The 20,100-nt window shown below is 41.3% G+C and overlaps 1 protein-coding gene across 1 annotated transcript; it reads right to left on the bottom strand.

Annotated features, from left to right (window-relative positions):
• Nucleotides 1-510: 510 nt before the first annotated feature.
• LOC146380721 (uncharacterized) lies at nucleotides 511-18,548 on the bottom strand. The gene is made up of 5 exons (XM_084940217.1): nucleotides 17,931-18,548; nucleotides 12,916-13,512; nucleotides 9,403-9,996; nucleotides 7,795-8,391; nucleotides 511-7,248 (listed from the first exon to the last, which is right to left on the bottom strand). The coding sequence occupies exons 1-5, from the start codon at nucleotides 17,946-17,948 to the stop codon at nucleotides 6,583-6,585; spliced, it is 2,472 nt and encodes an 823-aa protein (XP_084796343.1). The 5' UTR covers nucleotides 17,949-18,548; the 3' UTR covers nucleotides 511-6,582.
• Nucleotides 18,549-20,100: the final 1,552 nt, after the last annotated feature.

Raw genomic sequence — 20,100 nt, 5'->3', positions numbered from 1 at the left:
ACAACTATTTTATAGAGCAAAAAAGAGCAAAAACATTTCTAAAATTAAGCAATTTCCTATCAAAATTGCTTAATAAACATTTATTTTGTTTATTTGTATTTTATTAGTGTTTTCCTTAAGTGTGTGAAATATATATTTTCTCATCTAAATGTCCACTGAGCTGTGAGCCAGGGGGCGGTAATGCGCCTTAACATTGGTTGCCAACCAAGAAGAAGAAGAAGCTGTGAGCCAGGAGGGAGGGGGTGAGTGAGTGAGTGAGTGAGTGATTCGTTCGCTCGCTCTATGATTCAGCACAGGAGGGAGGGGGTGAGCGAGTCCTGAGTGATTCGTTCGCTCTATGATTCAGCACAGGAGGGAGGGGGTGAGTAGGTCAAATGTGTTGTTAGCATGTTAGCAGAGCGATGCTACTCTGAACCGAGGAGCTATTTTCTTGATGTGAGCTTCTACTCAGGGTTTTTTCTTCCAGTTCAGAGCAGAAATGCTTTTGTTACGAAACTGGCTTTTGTTCCCCCCCCCCCCCACAATTTTAATTATAAGCTAGATATATTTCTACTAATGGAATTAGTTTGCTAACAGCAACAGGGATGAGTCAGTGAGTCAGTTGGGCTTGTAAATCATGATTCACGAGTCAGTAAAGTGATTGTCGAGTATTGAACGATTCGTTCACGAATCGAACAACACTAGTGTCGTGTTGGTAGGGAGCGCTGTCGGCAGACAAGGAGATGCGCTATAGACCATCTCTCCCTTCTGTAATCATTGGAAACATAAGATCTTTACTCAATAAGATAGATGAGTTCACGTCGCTAACCTGGTCACAGAGGGGATACCGGCAATGTAGTATCATGATGCTAATGGATTCTTGGCTAACACCGCTAACTCCGGACACAAGCGTGACGCTACCGAGATTCCAGCTACTGCGAGTGGACAGGACAAGAGACAGAGGTAAGAGGAAAGGACGGGGGCTGGCAGTGTTTGTGAATGACAGATGGTGTAAACCCGGGCACATCACTGTAAAAGAACCACTCTGCAGCAGAGACATTGAGCCTTTAGCCGTTTAATATCAGGAGACTTTAATCATGTCTCTCTGAACTCCACACTGCCCACCTTCACACAGTATGTGACATGCTCAACCAGAGACAATAAAACACTGGACTTACTGTACGTCAGTGCAGAAGAGGCATACAGTTAATCACTTCTCCCTTCCCTGGGCAGATCTGATCACAACCTGGTGCACCTTGTCCCTGTGCATAAGCCCTTAGTGCACAGGGAGCCACCAGCCACCCGCACAGTGCAGAGATGGTCAGAGGAGAGCGAGGAGGCTCTTAATGACTGTTTTGAGTCTACTGTGTGGGAGGTGATCTGTGAAACCACGGAGAGGACATCGACAGCCTGGGGACATGCATTACAACAAAACAATGTTGGCGAAGTCTGGAGAGGCCTCAGAACCATCTCGGGGCACAAAGGTCAGAACTCTCTGCCTGGCAGGGATGTGAGGTGGGCAAATGAACTGCATCATTTCTTCAACAGGTTTGATTCATCCATGAGGCAGTCTCCAACATTGGCTGCAGACTCACCCACCCCCACTGCTGCTGTTCCACCTCTGACACCTCAGATACTTAACACCTCCTCTACTCACCCTGGTCACTCCTCCCCACCCCCAACAACAGCATCTGATACACACTTAACACAAGGCTCCATCCTGCCTCTCTCAACCACCCAGGTTAGGAGGGAAGTGAGGAGGATTAAAGCCAGGAAAGCTGCAGGTCTAGATGGCATCAGCTCAAGGGTTGTCATGTCCTGCGCAGACCAACTGTGTGGGGTGATGGAGCACCTCCTCAACCTGAGCCTGAGGCAGCTCTGGAAAACCTCCTGTGTTGTACCAGTGCCAAAGACCTCAACAGCTATGGGCCGGTGGCTCTGACATCCCACCTGATGAAGACCCTGGAGCGGCTGGTCCTGGCTCAGCTTCGGCGCCTGGTGAGCTCATCACTGGACCCACTTCAGTTTGCCTAGCAGCAAAAACTGGTTTGCAGAAAGGCTGCAACTTCAGTGGTGTGGCTTTGTTCCGTCAGATACACAACAAAGCACTATTTTTGGTAGCGCATGCTAGCGGGCCGTCGTTATTGCCGTGTTTTTTTGGAAAATACGGCACACTTAAAATCAATCCTTTGATTTTTCTGAAAATCAACAGTGCCACTTATAATCCTGTGTGTCTTATGTATGAATTCTGGTTGTGTTTACTGACCTGGAAACGATTTTATGTGGTACACGGAGCTCAAAAATGTTTTAGTATGACTTTTCTAAGCTACGAATCCGCATCGCTTGATGGATTGTTGGAGCATTACGGCTATCGTAGGCAGGAGCCTCGCGGGTGATAAAAACTGTGCTTCAACATAATATTACCGTATTGTGTGTGTATAACCTCCTTTTAAGTTTTGTGGATATTATACATGGTTATGCTGAAGATATGTTGGCCAATTTCCACTGGAAATGCCTTTTGGTTAAACTGTCAGCAAAGAATTTGCATTTGCACTGTTAATTTTTATATAACTGTAATGCACATAAAAAACAGCTGCTTGTTTATGTGAAAATACATTGATGGGGTTTTTTGCACTAATAAAGTTGTGGAGTATTTTGTCTCGTGTCAATGATATCGTCAGTCACCTGGATTTTGGACTACCTCACTGACCGACCACAGTATGTGAGAACTCAGGGCTGTGTGTCGGAGAGGGTCGTCTGCAGTACGGGGGCCCCACAGGGAACCGTTCTGGCACCGTTCCTCTTCACCATCTACACTGCAGACTTCTCCCACAACTCCACCCAGTGCTTCCTGCAGAAGTTCTCTGACGACTCTGCAATAGTCGGCCTCATCACTGATGGGGACGACAAGGAGTACAGTACAAAAGTACATCACCTTTAAATCACTGCTCAAAACTCATCTATTTAGAATTGCATACACCTGATCTGCTCAGTTTTTATATTTGCTTTTATACTTTTATGACTGTTTATGTCTAAATTTTATCTGCCATGTTTGCGATATATACATTTTTCTTATGTTTTTTATGGTATTGTTTACATGTTACTGTAAGTTGACCTTGACGGTCTGAAAGGCGCCTATAAATAAAATGTATTATTATTATTATTATTAAAGAGAAGTGACTCAAGGCTTTGTGGACTGGTGCCAGCAGAACTACCTCCAGATCAACACTAGTAAAACCAAGGAGTTGCTGGTAGACTTCCGCAGGCACTAACATCCCCCACTGCAACCACTGAGGTCCAAGGTATGGACATTGAGACTGTGGACATCTACAGGTACCTTGGTGTTCATCTGAACAATAAACTGGACTGGACTCATAACTCAGACGCCCTCTACAGGAAAGGGCAGAGCAGGCTGTACTTGCTGCGGAGACTCAGGTCTTTTGGAGTGAAGGGCCCACTCCTGAAGACCTTATATGACTCTGTGGTGGCCTCAGCCATCTTTTACGGTGTGGCCTGCTGGGGCGGCAGCATCTCTGCTGGGGACAGGAAGAGACTGAACAGGCTGATCAGAAGGGCCAGTTCTGTTCTAGGATGCCCTCTGGACCCAGTAGTGGTGGTGAGTGACAGGAGAATGGTGGCTAAGCTGTCATCCCTGTTGGACAACATCTCCCACCCAATGCAAGAGACTGACAGCACTGAGCACCTCCTTCAGTGGCTGCGGCATCTACGATGTGGGACGGAGAGATTTCGCAGGTCTTTCCTCCCCACTGCTGTCAGACTCCACAACAAAGACTTCAACTGACCAAGCACACACATCCACACATGTGCAATACTCTTTCTGGCATCGTTGTATTATACTCAATTGTAAATAGTATTTGTATTCTATTTTATTCAATTGCATGTAGTATTTTATTTTATTCTATTGTGTACAGTATCTTATGGATATATTATTCCAGTGTTTTTTCTTAAAATTTTCTATGCAACTTTGCACTGTCCACTGCTGTAACAAAACAAATTTCCCACGCGTGGGACTAATAAAGGTTATCTTATTTTATGCAACCAAGACTACATATCTCCCGTACTGGCATCCTTACACTGGCTGCGAGTTAGGTTTTGAATTCATTTTAAGATTTTATTATGTGTTTTTAAGGCGTTGCATGGGTTAGGACCCTCAAACCTTTCTGATCTTTTAAATTTGTTCACTCCTGTAAGATCACTGAAGTCTGTGGATCAGATGCTCTTAGCTGTCCCAAGGTCCAGATTAAACACAGAGGATAAGAAAGGTCTGGCCTCTCTTATCTGGAAACAAAATTAACAAAATTGATTGAAAAACCTGTTGCAAAAATTCCTTTTTGTTTAGTTTTGTCAAGCTACAAACTGATGAACTAGATTACTGGTAGAATGATGTATAAATTAAACATGATTTGCCCTCTTGTGCATATTGTATTGATGTATCATGACTAGTAATGTGGGATACCACTGATTTCCTTTCTGATATGATACCAAGTGAAATTCAGGGTGGCATCGACGATACTGAACCGATACTTTGTATAAAAACTTATTTTATTTATTGTTTCTTAAATTTTAGCGTCATCATGATTACAGGACATCAGACTACTTGTTCTTATCACATAATAGTCGAATTCATCATGGCTCCTTTAAGTTCGATAATTACTATGACCTCTGCTCATGTAATTAGGAGCTGGTGTGTAGGAGCCATTTTTCTTATTTCCCTGTCTTTATCACCACTAGAGGGTTGTATTTCATTTTATGTACTGGTTATGGCAGAGGTAGGTACGGGGTTATTTAAGGTCAAGGGTAATTCTGTCCAGGTGTTGCTGATGAGAAGGGGCAAACCATTTCCTACTTTGCTTAATCTAGTTACTTGTTGTCTGTGTTTAAATGGAAATTTAAATGGACGTTGCAAAGGAAATAAAAGTCCCCTCCTTGATTCAGAGTCTTTCTGTTAGGTTTTGTATTGTTGATTGTCATTTATGCTTAGAAATATCTACTTATATATGCTTAGAGTTTTATAATTAGTTTTAGATTGGTAGAGGTTTGATCCTTAATAGTCTGCAAACTTTGTGTGCACACCTACATCCTGGGAGCATGGGAAGAGGTCGTACCTTGTCTTATTGTTTTATGGTAGGATAAACGTGTCTATATCTGTTTTAGGCTAAGTGCCTTTTGTTTAGATGAACTGCTGGACTTCCAGACCGGCAGGTTTAGGGAAGTCATTTATGGGGTCACACTCTGACCCCCCACACACACACACACACACACACACACACACACACACACAGGCAAGGTACTCTTTGTTTGTATGTAGACGTCATATGTTAATGAACCTATGCATATTCATGTAACCTCAATAAAAGAGCAGTGTTACGGGGGAGCGGACGAGAGCAACTGGGGTCAAGCGAAGGAATGGCATTTGTCCGGTTCTCTCCCGTGCACGAGAAACATGAAGAACTTTGCCTACTTCGTGTCTTGCTTTGCTGTGTAATTATATTGTCTTCAACGTTCCAGCGAATAGGTTCAAGCTACAAACCTATCATTTTCCCTTTTGACGTAAATGGTCTCCTTGACTCTGGTCTCAAACCGGCGTTCCTCCCTGTCCTGGATGTGTACAGGATGTGTTCCTGGAGGACAGGCGGGTCCATGGACCAGTCCACAGCTGAACACCGTACTTGGGTTCAACTTCCAGTGAAACTGAGGCCACAGCTCAGGACAATAGAAGATTGAAAAATGCTGCCTGGTCTAATGGGTCTCAATCTCTACAACGTTCAGCTTTCAGAATTTGTCTTAAACAGCATAAAAGCATGGATCCATCCCACCTTGTATCAGGAAAACATTGATGAACTTTGAGCAAATGAAACCACAACTTTAAAAAATGAATTCCCAAAATTAATTGTTTCGACATCTTAAACACAAAATCATAAGTTTTAATACCTACAGCAAGTTTAAGGAAAAATAAAAGATTTTAAAGATCTTTCAACATTTTTTCTCAAATATAAAACAGCAGATGGAACTTACATGCATCTTCTATGGGATTGTCTAAAAATATCTAAATTCTGGCTCTGCATCAACAAGAAAATGAACTTGATACTAAACTTTAAGATATATAAACATCCGGTTCAATTCTTACCACGGTTGCTGCCTCTGAATAAAAATCTGGACAAAAAGAGATTCACGTTATTAAATAAGCTTATGTTTAATGTCAGGAGATGTGTTATTGAACTGGATTACGGAGCAGCCCCCCTACTGTAACTCAGTGTTACAAGGAAATTTTTCATAACTTTCAGGTCAGATTTTTAATAAGTTGCAGGAACCCTGTTCAGTGTGAGTGGAGAACAGCCAAGTCTCCTCCTCTGATAAACCTCCATCTGTGCCACTGAAAACAGTTCATCTGACTGTGACTGTAAACATGTTTCCATTTGTCACTTCAGTCTTTACTCTGAAATACAGGAAATGAAATCACAGCTCAAACTTCTTCATCCAACTGCTGGAACAAAGCGAACCACTCGACATGAACACTGAAGCAGAACAGTTTAGAAAGCTTAAAATGAGACTAGAGAACCATTTTCATTCATAGTTGCCTCATCAGATCTTTACAGGAGATTCACTCTGAACTCTGTGGAGCCTGATCTCAAGGGTTTTGAGTTTGACCCTGAAACCAGAAGAGGATCTTTCTGTCTCTTCAGATTCACTGTGATGGGAGTGATCACGCTGATGTTTGCACAGAGCAGATAATGAATTGAATGTTTTGGCACATTGGTAACAGTGAAACAGTTTATTAGTAACGTGGGATCGTTTGTGTTCGGAGTATGAACTGAGATTCCTGAAGCTCTTGTCACACTGGTCACAGCTGTAGTTTCCTTCCATGTGTGTACGTTCATGAAGACTACGAAGAGATGATTGTGAGAATCTTTTGTCACAGTGTCTGCACTTGTATGGTTTCTCTCCTGTGTGGACTCGTTTGTGTCTTTTAAGCTCACTTGCAGTAATGAAAGATGATCCACACTGATCACAGAGGTGCTTTTTTGTCCCACTGTGAATGAGTTCATGTTGTTTTAATCCACTTAATGTGGTGAAGCTTCTCCCACATTCTTTGCAGTATTTCAGTTTGTCTCCAGTGTGTCTACGTTGATGTGTTTTTAGGTCAGCTTTCCAACTGAAAGTTTTTCCACAGAGGTCACAACGAAAGTCTTTCCCACCACCACAGTGATGACAGGGTTGAGAACTGGATCCATCTGTGTCGCTCTGCTTCTAAACAAAGACACAAAGACAGTGTAAGTCAGTCCTTCACCATTTTTATCCTGAACGTCGCCTGAAATAAAGAGCAAATAAAAAACAAACAAAATCATAACTGAAATGAAAATCTGAATAATCACTCAGAGCTGCTTTTTCATGCAGTAGAATTGCCGAAACATCAGAATCAGTGAGCTGCAAGCTTTCAGCCCCGACTGTGTCCGTGCCGTCAGGTGAGAAAGGCGACAACTCACTGATTCTAATTCGCGGGTCTGCGCTTTGTGCAGAATCCGTGTACCTCCTCTAGTTTACTGTTTGAGCTGTTTGGTGGTTGTCAAAATTTTGTGAGGTTTCACCTGAGATTCGGGCGTTTCGGGCAAAATAAAATTATATTAAAAAATTCGATTCAGGATTTTAATGAATTGATGTCACGTTATCCAAGCCAGAATCGATTTTAATCGGTAAATCGATTATCAAAACCCAACCCTAGCTAACACAGTTCAATGAGCAGAGTTGTTTCAAACAGTCAGGCTAAAATGACAAGATAACAATATAAATACATACCTCACAGTAACTGCACTTGTAGAGTCTCTTTCTGGTGTGGATCTGTTGGTGTAGTCTCAGGTCATGTGGAGATTTAAAAGTCTTCTCACACAGGTCACATTTATAAGGTCTCTCCTCAGTGTGGGTAAACATGTGGCGTTGTAACTGCGTGTTGGTTATAAACCGTTTGCCACACTGTTCACAGCAGTACACATCATGTCCGGTGTGAATGCGTAGGTGTGTATTTTGGTACTCTAACCGGCTGAAGGTTTTCCCACAGATGTTACAGCTGTATGCCTTAATTCCAGAGTGGGTAACTAGATGCCTCTGTAAGTTGCTACTGTGAGTAAAAGCTCTCCCACACTGATCACAGTTGTACGCTTTAACTCCACTGTGGATGAGTTGGTGTGTTTTTAGGGAACGCTTCCAGGAAAAAGTCTTTTCACACAATTCACAGCTGAACGGTTTCTCTCCAGTGTGGATGACCTGATGACGTTTTAGTTTAGACTTAGCAGGAAAACCCTTCCCACAATCGTCACATGTGTATTTGTTCTCTCTCTTTCTTCTGTGAGGTTTGTCGGCCTCCTGAGAGCGCTGACTTCTCGCTCCATGTTGGTCCTGCAGTGACAGAGATACAAACAGAGGCAGTGAGTGAAATGCAGTTGTGGAACAAACTCAACCTTCAAACTCCCTCCATTAACACTAGTTTTAAACCTGAAGGTGGAGTGTGGCACCAAACACCTTATAGGTCTCTTATCCCCACCTACTGGTAGTTCTAACACATTACATCCAACCTGGTGTTAAAAATAATTTATGACTGTTTAAACACTCTAAAATATTTTTCCTTTTTTCCCTTACTTTGACTCCCCACAGAAAAAAAGACTTTCTACTCATTATATTTTCAAAACAGACTTTTTACTTTTGGTTTGAGGAATTTGAGGGGAGTTATTTCATCACTAAGGGCATCAAACATCAAACCAATTTGAGCCTGAAAAGAACACATGAAAGACAATCTTGATCGTGTACTAATCACAAGGGTATGAAACATAAAAAGAGATGAAAGAGGCAAAACTGTGAGTCATAGTCAGGAGTTAAAGTGAGACGTTGTTCTTCTTTCTTTTTTGCACAGCACCTGAACAAACAGGTAATTTCAAATGCAGCGTTTCTATCAACAAACATCAGCAAACACACAAACTGTTTGTGTGCAGTTTGTCTCACAGTGTGTTGCTGGCTAAAGGTCCAGCTGCTGTACATCACAGGGAGAGAAAAGAAAGAGAGCTAACTTCACTCAGAGATGGAGAAAGATAAGACACACAGGACAGGAGAGGAAGAAGAGAGGTTAGATTTAAAGGGAAGGACTGCTCAGTGGGATTCGATCAACGTGAGATTAAAGCTTACATGTAAGTCCTCATGTGTTGAAATCAGGTATTGGGTCTGTACATGTGACATTATGTTTTTTTTTTCAGATTATGAAACATGCTGCAAAACAATCTGAGGCAGATTAACTGTGCCGCCTCAGATGCAGCCTTTTCCATGCAGTAGAATTGCTAACATGCTAACACAGTTTAATTTGCAGAGTTGTTCCAAACAGTCAGGCTAAAATGACAAGATAAAAATATCAATACATACCTCAAAGTAACTGCGCTTGGAGAGTCTCTTTCTGGTGTGGATCTGTTGGTGTAGTCTCAGGTAATGTGGAGCTATAAAAGTCTTCTCACACAGGTCACATTTATAAGGTCTCTCCTCAGTGTGGGTAAACATGTGTTGTTGTAACTGTGGGCCTGTTGTAAACTGTTTGCCACACTGATCACAGCAGTACACATGTCCGGTGTGAATGCGTAGGTGCGTATTTCGGTTCCCTATCTGACTGAAAGTTTTCCCACAGATGTCACAGCTGTATGCCTTAATTCCAGAGTGGGTAACTAGATGATTCTGTAAGCTGCTACTGTGAGTAAAAGCTTTGCCACACTGATCACAGCTGTACGCTTTAACTCCACTGTGGATGAGTTGGTGTCTTTTTAGGGAACCCTTCCAGGAAAAAGACTTTTCACACAATTCACAGCTGAACAGTTTCTCTCCAGTGTGGATGACCTGATGCTGTTTTAGTGTAGACTTAGCAGGAAAACCCTTCCCACAATCGTCACAGGTGTATTTGTTCTCTCTCTTTCTTCTGTGAGGTTTGTTGGCCTCCTGAGAGCGCTGACTTCTCGCTCCATGTTGGTCCTGCAGTGACAGAGATACAAACAGAGGCAGTGAGTGAAATGCAGTCGTGGAACAAACTCAACCTTCAAACTCCCTCCATTAACACTAGTTTTAAACCTGAAGGTGGAGTGTGGCACCGAACACCTTAAAGGTCTCTTATCCCCACCTGCTGGTAGTTCTAACACATTACATCCAACCTGGTGTTAAAAATAATTCATGACTGTTTAAACACTCTAAAATATTTTTTCCTTTTTTTCCTTACTTTTACTCCCCACATTAAAAAAAAGAGTTTCTACTCATTATATTTTCAAAACAGACTTTTTACTTTTGGTTTGAGGAATTTGAGGGGAGTTATTTCATCACTAAGGGCATCAAACATCAAACCGATTTGAGCCTGAAAAGTAACACATGAAAGACAATCCTGATTGTGTACTAATCACCAGGGTATGAAACATAAAAAGAGATGAAAGAGGCAAAACTTTGAGTCATAGTTAGGAGTTAAAGTGAGATGCTAGGGCTGCACAATTAATCGTTAGAAAATCGCGATCTCAATTCATACTTATGTGCGATCTCATTTCCAAATGACAACGATTAAAAAAAAAAGAAAAGAAAAAAAAAGATGACGATTGTACCGCATTTTGATCCGGGACATGAACACAAGCGCTCACTCTTCCTGCTCAACAAATGACAAGGGCGGAGCCTTATACCACGTGATACAGAAGCCAGCTTGCTGATGCAGGGGAAAAAACAACGGAGAACACGTGAGAGATGACAAAGCTGTAAAGGTCAAGAAAGTGACAGGAGAAAATCCGTCCCGGTCAACCACCCAAACATCAATAACGGGAACCTTATACAGCGCCTCCCCATACCCGTCGAACTCCCGCAGGCACAAAGAAATTACGGAGGCTTTCACTTATCACCTGGCTAAAGATATGGCTCCCATCAACACTGTGCAAAACGAGGGATTTAGGAAAATGATCAACACCCTAGACCAGGGGTCGGCAACCTGCGGCTCTTTAGTCCTTACAGTGCAGCTCTGCATGGTTTGGGAAAATAAATTAGAAGTATTTAGCTGAAGTGTATTTTATTTATGTTAGTTCTTTTTTAACTTGTAGTTCTAAATTGGAAGATTATTGTGATATTGAAACATAAAAATAAAATTATATTCTATTTTTTTTTTCGCTCAAAATAAGCGTCACACTGGCGGAAGCCGGTGTACCCCCCGAAACGCCATGAAATTTATCGAGACTTTCAACCCCAGGTAGGCCAATTATGGATCTTCGGATCCACATTATGTCAGCAGCTGTTCTCCACCGTGAACTATGTTAAAAACAAACGCCGCTCACGCCTCACAGATGACAGCTTACAGTCCTGCGTAAAGATGAAAGTGACTTCGTACAACCCCGATCTGCAGACGCTGTGCGCAGAGGTTCAGGAGCAGAAGTCCCATTGTAAACATATCACGGCAGACCCGACGATGTTTGTATGAACACGCTTTTCAGCATCTCTTTATTGACCACTTTTCACACACGGTTGCTGTACGCATACAGCCGGCTGTAGCTTCTCAGCTCACAGCCCGACACACACCAACACAACAGCATAGAGAGCACAGACTTTAAGGCGGCAAGGCGTGATTGCGGGTCCCGCTCAGGTGCATCCGCCTCCCCTGCAGCAGCGCTGCAGACCACGCCCCGCCACACACATTAACCAGGTAAAATACATATTTGGGCAGAATTTTGCAAATATCTATTTTTCATCTTTTAGCAGCATAGTGCTTTTTTCCAGTTATTTTTTAAAAGTCAGGTCAAGGCTCCAAAAGCCCAAAGACGATATAAGGGTGGCGGCTCACAACAGTTTTTCTTTGCTACATGGATCATTTTAGTTCAGCTGGGTGTCTTTCCTTTTGTTATATTTCTTTAAGAGTTCAAAATGTGTTAATTACAGAAATAAAATGAAATTTTCTCTGTAGCACTTCATGGATTTCATAAGCAACACACCTTAGTTGTTCACACAAAGCATAAAGGTAAAAAACAATATATACAGTGTTATCTTCATTTTAGATGTCAAAAAGTATTTGCGGCTCCCAGTGTTTTCTTTTGCGTGGAACCCGGGTCCAAATGGCTCTTTGGGTGTTAAAGGTTGCTGACCCCTACCCTAGACAAACGCTACACAGTGCCATCCCGCAACTATTTTTCAAATGTTGCACTACCTGCTGTATACACGCAGTGTCGAGCAACGGTGGAGACGAAATTGTTCTTATGTTCAGTCTCAACTGTTACGAAGTTGATGTGCAGTTAATAAGTGCAATAAATATTTATATTAGAAAAGAAAATCGTGAGAGAATTGTGATCTCAATTCTAAGCAAAAAAAATTGTGATTCTCATTTTATGCAAAATCGTGCAGCCCTAGGAGACGTTGTTCTTCTTTCTTTTTTGCACAGCACCTGAACAAACAGGTCATTTCAAATGCAGCGTTTCTATCAACAAACATCAGCAAACACACAAACTGTTTGTGTGCAGTTTGTCTCACAGTGTGTTGCTGGCTAAAGGTCCAGCTGCTGTACATCACAGGGAGAGAAAAGAAAGAGAGCTAACTTCACTCAGAGATGGAGAAAGATAAGACACACAGGACAGGAGAGGAAGAAGAGAGGTTAGATTTAAAGGGAAGGACTGCTCAGTGGGATTTGATCAACTGGAGATTAAAGCTTACATGTAAGTCCTCATGTGTTGAAATCAGGTATTGGGTCTGTACATGTGACATTATGTTTTTTTTTTCAGATTATGAAACATGCTGCAAAACAATCTGAGGCAGATTAACTGTGCCGCCTCAGATGCAGCCTTTTCCATGCAGTAGAATTGCTAACATGCTAACACAGTTTAATTTGCAGAGTTGTTCCAAACAGTCAGGCTAAAATGACAAGATAAAGATAAAAATACATACCTCACAGTAACTGCGCTTGTAGAGTCTCTTTCTGGTGTGGATCTGTTGGTGTAGTCTCAGGTAATGTGGAGCTTTAAAAGTCTTCTCACACAGGTCACATTTATAAGGTCTCTCCTCAGTGTGGGTAAACATGTGTTGTTGTAACTGTGGGCCTGTTGTAAACTGTTTGCCACACTGATCACAGCAGTACACATCATGTCCGGTGTGAATGCGTAGGTGTGTATTTCTGCTCTCAATCCGGCTGAAAGTTTTCCCACAGATGTCACAGCTGTATGCCTTAATTCCAGAGTGGGTAACTAGATGATTCTGTAAGTGGCCACTGTGAGTAAAAGCTCTGCCACACTGATCACAGCTGTACGCTTTAACTCCACTGTGGATGAGTTGGTGTATCTTTAGGGAACCCTTCCAGGAAAAAGTCTTTCCACACAAGTCACAGCTGAACGGTCTCTCTCCAGTGTGGATGACCTGATGACGTTTTAGTTTAGCCTTCAGAGTAAAATCCTTCCCACAATCGTCACAGGTGTGTTTTTTCTCTCTCTTTCTTCTGTGAGGTTTGTCGGCCTCCTGAGAGCGCTGACTTCTCGCTCCATGTTGGTCCTGCAGTGACAGAGATACAAACAGAGGCAGTGAGTGAAATGCAGTCGTGGGACAAACTGAACCTTCAAACTCCCTCCATTAACACTAGTTTTAAACCTGAAGGTGGAGTGTGGCACCAAACACATTAAAGGTCTCTTATCCCCACCTGCTGGAAGTTCTAACACATTACATCCAACCTGGTGTTAAAAATAATTCATGACTGTTCAAACAGTAAAATCATTTTTTCCTTACTTTTACTCCCCACATTAAAAAAAAGGACTTTCTACTCATTGTATTTTCAAAACAGTCTTTTTACTTTTGGTTGGAGGAATTTGAGGAGAGTTATTTCATCACTAACTGTGTTATTTAAAGACTGCATGAAGATCCTCTGCAGGTTAGTGCAGGATAAACAGGTTCGTTTGCTGAACTGTGATGGATTTAAAGTAAAGAACAGTGTGTGACTGGTGCACAGTGACTGTGGTGCTCATGTCAGAGTTAGATTACATCAAGTGTAGCAGAGATTCATTTAAACTGAAGCTCATGATGCTGACATCCATTCACTGAGTTCCACCTTCATACCAACAGTATAGTGTCTAATATAAAGACAGTGTACTGTCAGTGTAGAGGATGGAAATCAGCCAGGACAGCTCATGAAACATCTGCTGACATCTGGTTGAATTCAGTTGTGTACATCCACAGAGAGCAGCAGGTCAGCTGATCACAGCCTGTACTTTAACAGGGCTCTAGAGTGTGACCAATTTGGTCGCAAATGCGACCAAATTTTTCAGTGGTGCGACTAAAAAAAAATATTTGGTTGCACCTGTGCGACCAACTGATCGGGTAGCAAAAAAAAAATAAAATAAAAAAATCTGCAACCTTCCCTGTGGTCAACAACAGACACACATTATGCCCCTATCGTGGACTAAACCAATCAGAGATAGTAAGGGCGGGACCTCTCTGATTGGCCGTGGTCCAGTTGAAAGTGCAGGTGGAAGTGGGAGGTGAGTAGCTTGAATAAAGCGATATCAATTCATTTAATCCTGAATCGACTTTTAAATATAACTGTGTTTTGCCAGAAACACCAGATTCTCAGATTAAAGCTCACAAAACCATTTCGACAACAACCAAACAGCAAATGAGAGCAGGTACACGGATTCCACACAAAGACGTAAACACAGACCCGACGCATCAGAATCAGCTATGTCTTTCTCGGCTTTCTCACCCGACGGCCCGTAGACGGACACGCTGTCGGAGCTTAGCGATTCTGATGCGTCCGGTCCGCGCTGTGATTACGTCTTTTTGCGCTGATTCTGAGCTACAGGTTTTGTCTCTCTCCAAACAAAATTCACCGAGCCAGCAGCAAAAGAAGCAGCAAACTGCGCTTCACATTTGATCAATGTCGTCATGAATTTTGCTGTTTTGCTTCCACGACAATTAAAATCACACTTCATGCACAGCTAGCTCTCTCTCTATCTCTCTCTGTACTTCAAGAACAGTTTCCCGTCTCCAATCTCTGTTTTCTGTATTATTCATTCGCTTATTACCCACCAGTCTACCGTTGCTTACAGCGCTGTCTTTTTCTTTTTTCACTTAAATGACCTCGGACAAGAAAGCCTAATTTCTGCTGTTCAATACTGAAGAAATTGAAACTTTATATGCAGAACATTGTAGAATATTTTTAAGGTTATCTGCTATAAAAAGCCAGACCAGGAAAATCTCCTTAATGTTTTTCTGTGTTTTATTCTCAGTTACTTTCACACAAAGGCATCTGCTGTGATGTTCACAATTCTGATGAAGTCAGTACTGATAAATGATCAGAATTATAATATTTCTGACTGTCTGAGGCTAAGTTGAATCGAATCGGGACTTTGAAAACCGGAATCGAACGGATTATAGAAATCAGTGATGATACCCAGCCCTAGTGAGCAGCCTAGGCACGACAGAAGTGGATGTAGCTGTAATAGGAAAAGAACTATTGCTAACTTTTCTGTTAAGTTAAGGCCTGATCCTTCTGAAATTCATACCCAGTGCTCTGACACGGTGTCATCAATCTTTGAAAGCTGAAAAAGCACAGTGTATCCAGAAAAACACATTATATTATATAAATTATTATAAAATTTGTGTGCGCCTAACTTTTGTGCCGGTATGCCTAACTTTTTAAAGTTAGGCGTACCGGTACGCCCATGGCAAAAAGATAGTCTAGAGCCCTGTTTAAGAAAATCTACTGGAGCTCTCAATAGAAATTATTGTGAGCTGTGATTCTTTTCCCCACGCTGAGCCACTACAGCTGATTTTAGGGTTCCCACCTGCTCAATCCCACTTTAACCTCTTCCCTGCTCATGTTCCTGTTTAGAGGCAAAGTCACCCTCTACAATGTAGGCAACAGAAAATACACATATGTTTTATTTTCCTTTATTTTCTACTAGACTGATTCAAACAGAGAACCTTTATTAGAAATAAATAGTTTGTACTTCATTTACTAATCTTATTTTATTATTACATTAATAAAGCACAAGGTTCAGTTAACTTTGGATAAAAACATGTGGTTAAAATGTTCTTCAAGGAGCTACTTTTACTTTTTTACTCTGATTACATTTCAGAGCCTGTACTTTTTCACTGTTACTTAAGTAAAGAAGGTGAATGAATACTTTTACTTAAGTATTTATAACACTAATATCTGTACTTCTACTTAAGTATAGAGTAAATGTACTTTTGCCTCCCCTGATCATTTCTATAATATTATTTATATCAGTGATGGCCAAATGAAGCTTTCTGAAACACTGAAGCTTGTATTGAAAAAAGGTTCATTGCTCAAAGCTTTTCAACACAGTCCTCTTTGGTGACATCTGCTGGCCAAAATATGAAGAGCAGCTTGAATCTACAAATTATAATATAGAGCTTCATTATAATTGCCCACTCTACAGAGCTCAGCTGACAGCTTCTGTTTCATATCAGGCTGCTGTTGTGGTGCTTTGAACGTGTATTTTTTGGGGTGATGAAAAAACTGTTAGGTTTAATGTATGTGTTACAGGTTGCCATTTAAAAAGCTACACAATGCCATTTAGAAAGCTAGAATGCTTCTGTTTGCTATCTAGGTAACCTACGCATATGACTACGTGCATGACATTGATAAGGGGAACAAGCAGCCTTGAGAAGAACAGATTCTACCAACAACAATCTGGGAGAGCTGCACTCCCATCAGATAACCACACACAATGTATAATCACGCTTGCACAGCACAATCACTTTGTAACCAGTTATAGTAGTTTCTCATAGGTAATACAGCAACAAGCTTTATGAATATTCATGTGTGTAACCAATAAAAACAACCTGCAGGGGGAAAGCAAGTTGAAGTGGGCTGGAGACAACTGCTTCCCCCTCGCGAGTGAAAACTTGAGCTCTGTGTGACCTCGTTCCTGAGTGAGTTTCTGTTTATCCAGCAGTATCAGGGGTAAAACTCTGACAAATGTCCATTTGATTATTAATAATTTTGATGAATAAACCTTCCTTATTTTAACATGTGCTGTGGTCTCTAAAAAACAACATAATATACAACACAGTCATATAACAGGTTGGGAGTATGAGAGTTTGAGACGTGACTGATTATTTGGTGAAACTGTGATATTTTCCTCACCTTTGTCGTGGTTCGAATTTTTGAGGAAGAGACATACGACTGAAAGTCCATAGTGGGTCAACACAAATGATTTTATTAAAACACATATATGTGGTGAAGATGGGCTCTGGAAAACCTCAGCCTCGATCTCCCCCGAACAAGAGCTTGGGTGTGATATTTATACACATAATATACGTGACTCCAAATGGAAAACAACATGCATGTTCCAGTAATTCTATCTCAGGAGATATTCTAAAAAAGAACAGTTACTTCCTTTGTTTGTCCAGACGCTTCCTGTTATTCCACCCTCTGCGCTTATCAGAGCTAAACTGTCACGTATGCCGCTAAACAACATTTGCAGTCAATTTACTCAGGCAGACTATGTGTCTGTGTTGTTAACCTTAGTGAATGACCCCCCTCTACGTCATCTGTTACCAGGCAAACATCAATAGCACAGGGCACACGGCCTTTATTTCATCTCTAGACAACATGTATAATATGTGGTAAATTGTACTGTAAGCATGTAGGCAATTCTTTCAACTTAAACTTTACTCCATAGATCAGTCGAACTCGCGCCGGCTGTAGCTTTAAACCATTAATTAACTTCAACTCTTTAATAAGCACAAAAGGCAATATATGTGTATATAAGATTATAATGTAATTATACTAACTCCTGAAATACAGACTTTAATATAACATCAACCGTTTCAATAAATGTGTCAATGAAATGACAATAATGATAAATCATAAATGATGCAACAGTAATAATAAGGATTATGAATAGTAACATAGATTATGAATGTAAAATAATATTTCACTCCGATACCTTCTGTGTTGAGCTCATTGTTTCCTCTGTAGTGACTCAGCTGAGTCCAAGTAGCTGAAAATGTTCCTCTGCTGCTCCGTCAGACTCTTCTCCTCCTGCTGATCAGCTGGGACACAAAACAGATCTTTGTTAGGCTCCACACTGCACTGAAGAGTCAAAGTGTCTCATATGTTCATCTGACAACACAAAGTACAAATTTCACTCTGATTGCTTGTAGAAATCTTGTGAGACGTGTTGTGCTGCAAAGTGAGGAAACTCTCTCACTCACTTATACTTCAGGAGGAACTTTGTGACATTGGCTCTAATATTCTAAGCAGCCCTTTACTATGACAGGGCCAGAAAGTCCTATTTGAAGGTTTGGGAGAAGGACCATGTTAAAGGTGGATTGGGGTTTATACACTTTGTTATGATACAGGTAAGGCTGTAAGAGCCTGAGAAGGTGTCCTGAATGAACCTCTAAAACCAGTTTTCAGCTAATGACTCTGCTTCAGTCTGGAAAACAGCAACTACAAGTTTAAAGACTCCATCAACAATTCACACCCAGCAACAGCCTGAACAGCTCCTCCTGTGGTTTCCACAAACAGGGACAGACCTGTTACTCCCCCACCCCACACTTTCCACACCTTCAGCCCCCCAGTCCCACCACCTCCACCATTCCCCAACAACCAATGATTAAAGCTCATTGATCAAATGCTGTGATTGCAGCGACTCACTCACTGTTGTCGGGATGAAATATTATTTACTGTTACTATTCATAATCATTATCATTATTGTTGCATCATTTATGATTTATCATTATCATTTCATTGACACATTTATTGAAACTGTTGATGTTATATTAAAGTCTGTATTTCAGGTGTTAGTATAACTACATTATAATCTTATATACACATATAAGCTAGGTCAAGTTAATTAATGGTTTGAAGCTACAGCCGGCGCGAGTTCGACTGATCTATGGAGCAAAGTTCAAGTTGAAAGAATTGCCCTACATGTTTACAGTACAATTTACCACATATTGAAGGCTGGTGTGTGTGCTCAGCAGCCTGCTGCATTGAAGTTTGCCTGGTAACAGATGACTCAAACGGAGTCAGGAAGTATACTTCTAAAATGTCTTTGTTTGTTGAGTGAGGTCATGTACTGAGGTTAAAACACAGACATAAGTCGGCCTGCACACATACATAGTAGACTTGTGTTGCTTGTAAACGGCATGCTCATGTTCTGTTCTGAAGTGCAGAGGGAGTGGAATTACAGGAAGCATCTGGAGGAACAGAGGAAGTAGCTGTTCTTTTTTAGAATATGTCCTCGCTGGAGTTACTGGAACAGGCATCTGCAGTGACGCATATTACAAGTATAAATATCACACCCACCTATTGTTCGCGGGAGATCGAGGCTGATGTTTTGCAGAGCCCATCTTCACCACATATATGTGTTTTAATAAAATCATTTGTGTTGACCCACTATGGACTTTCAGTCGTATGTCTCTTCTCAAATTCGAACCACAACACTGTGAACGGTAATCATGGCCATTGATTAATGAGCTTTGATCAGTGGTTTCAGTGCTTTCCTTCCTGCTTTGACTGCAGCTGTGTTTGACACAGGAAGACATTATTACATTCTTCACGATTATACTTTATTCTTTTTGGGGGAAGTGCAGCTTTAAACCTTCACATGATTCAAGTCAACCCAACAAATCAATCTGAACGATCACAGGTGGGAAAAACTGCTGTAGATAAAATAAAATAAAAACCAACATTCAATCCACAACATTATTAAAAACATGATTCTCCCAAATCAGCAAGAGCTGCACATTAACCACCACAATATATTTTATTCTCTGTGCTTTCAAATATGAACACTGTTTACTTTCATCTCTGTTTCATTAGTTTTTGTTAACATCTTCCTGTGCATCACTTTACAGCAGCCAGACTCATTAAAATGAGACTTTGTAGGAGTTCACTTCCTCTCATGTGTTCATCCACAGCAGCTGGACAATAAAGTTTATTGTGACCCTGATACTGCAGCAGATCGCTCTCATCCATTTCCTGTTATCACTTCAAATAGAAATGAGGCTGTAGAGGTTTGGTGCAGGCAGAAAAACAGCTGCAGGGACAATGAAAAGACTTTTCTGCTCCGACTTCTCCCAGCATGCTGAGCTAATGATTAGTTGGTG

This window comes from Perissodus microlepis, chromosome 9 (assembly GCF_051167445.1).
Source record: "Perissodus microlepis isolate ML-2025 ecotype Zambia chromosome 9, ASM5116744v1, whole genome shotgun sequence".
In the NCBI taxonomy this organism is placed as follows: domain Eukaryota; kingdom Metazoa; phylum Chordata; class Actinopteri; order Cichliformes; family Cichlidae; genus Perissodus; species Perissodus microlepis.
This window is presented reverse-complemented; position numbering and strand designations above follow the sequence as displayed.

Excerpts from the sequence above, each read along its gene's own strand:
- LOC146380721 (XM_084940217.1), bottom strand. Across the intron at positions 8,392-9,402 it reads CCAAGCGCAGTTACTTTGAG|GACCAACATGGAGCGAGAAG; the intron begins GTATGTATTGAT and ends CTGTCACTGCAG. Across the intron at positions 7,249-7,794 it reads ACAAGTGCAGTTACTGTGAG|AAGCAGAGCGACACAGATGG; the intron begins GTATGTATTTAT and ends GTCTTTGTTTAG.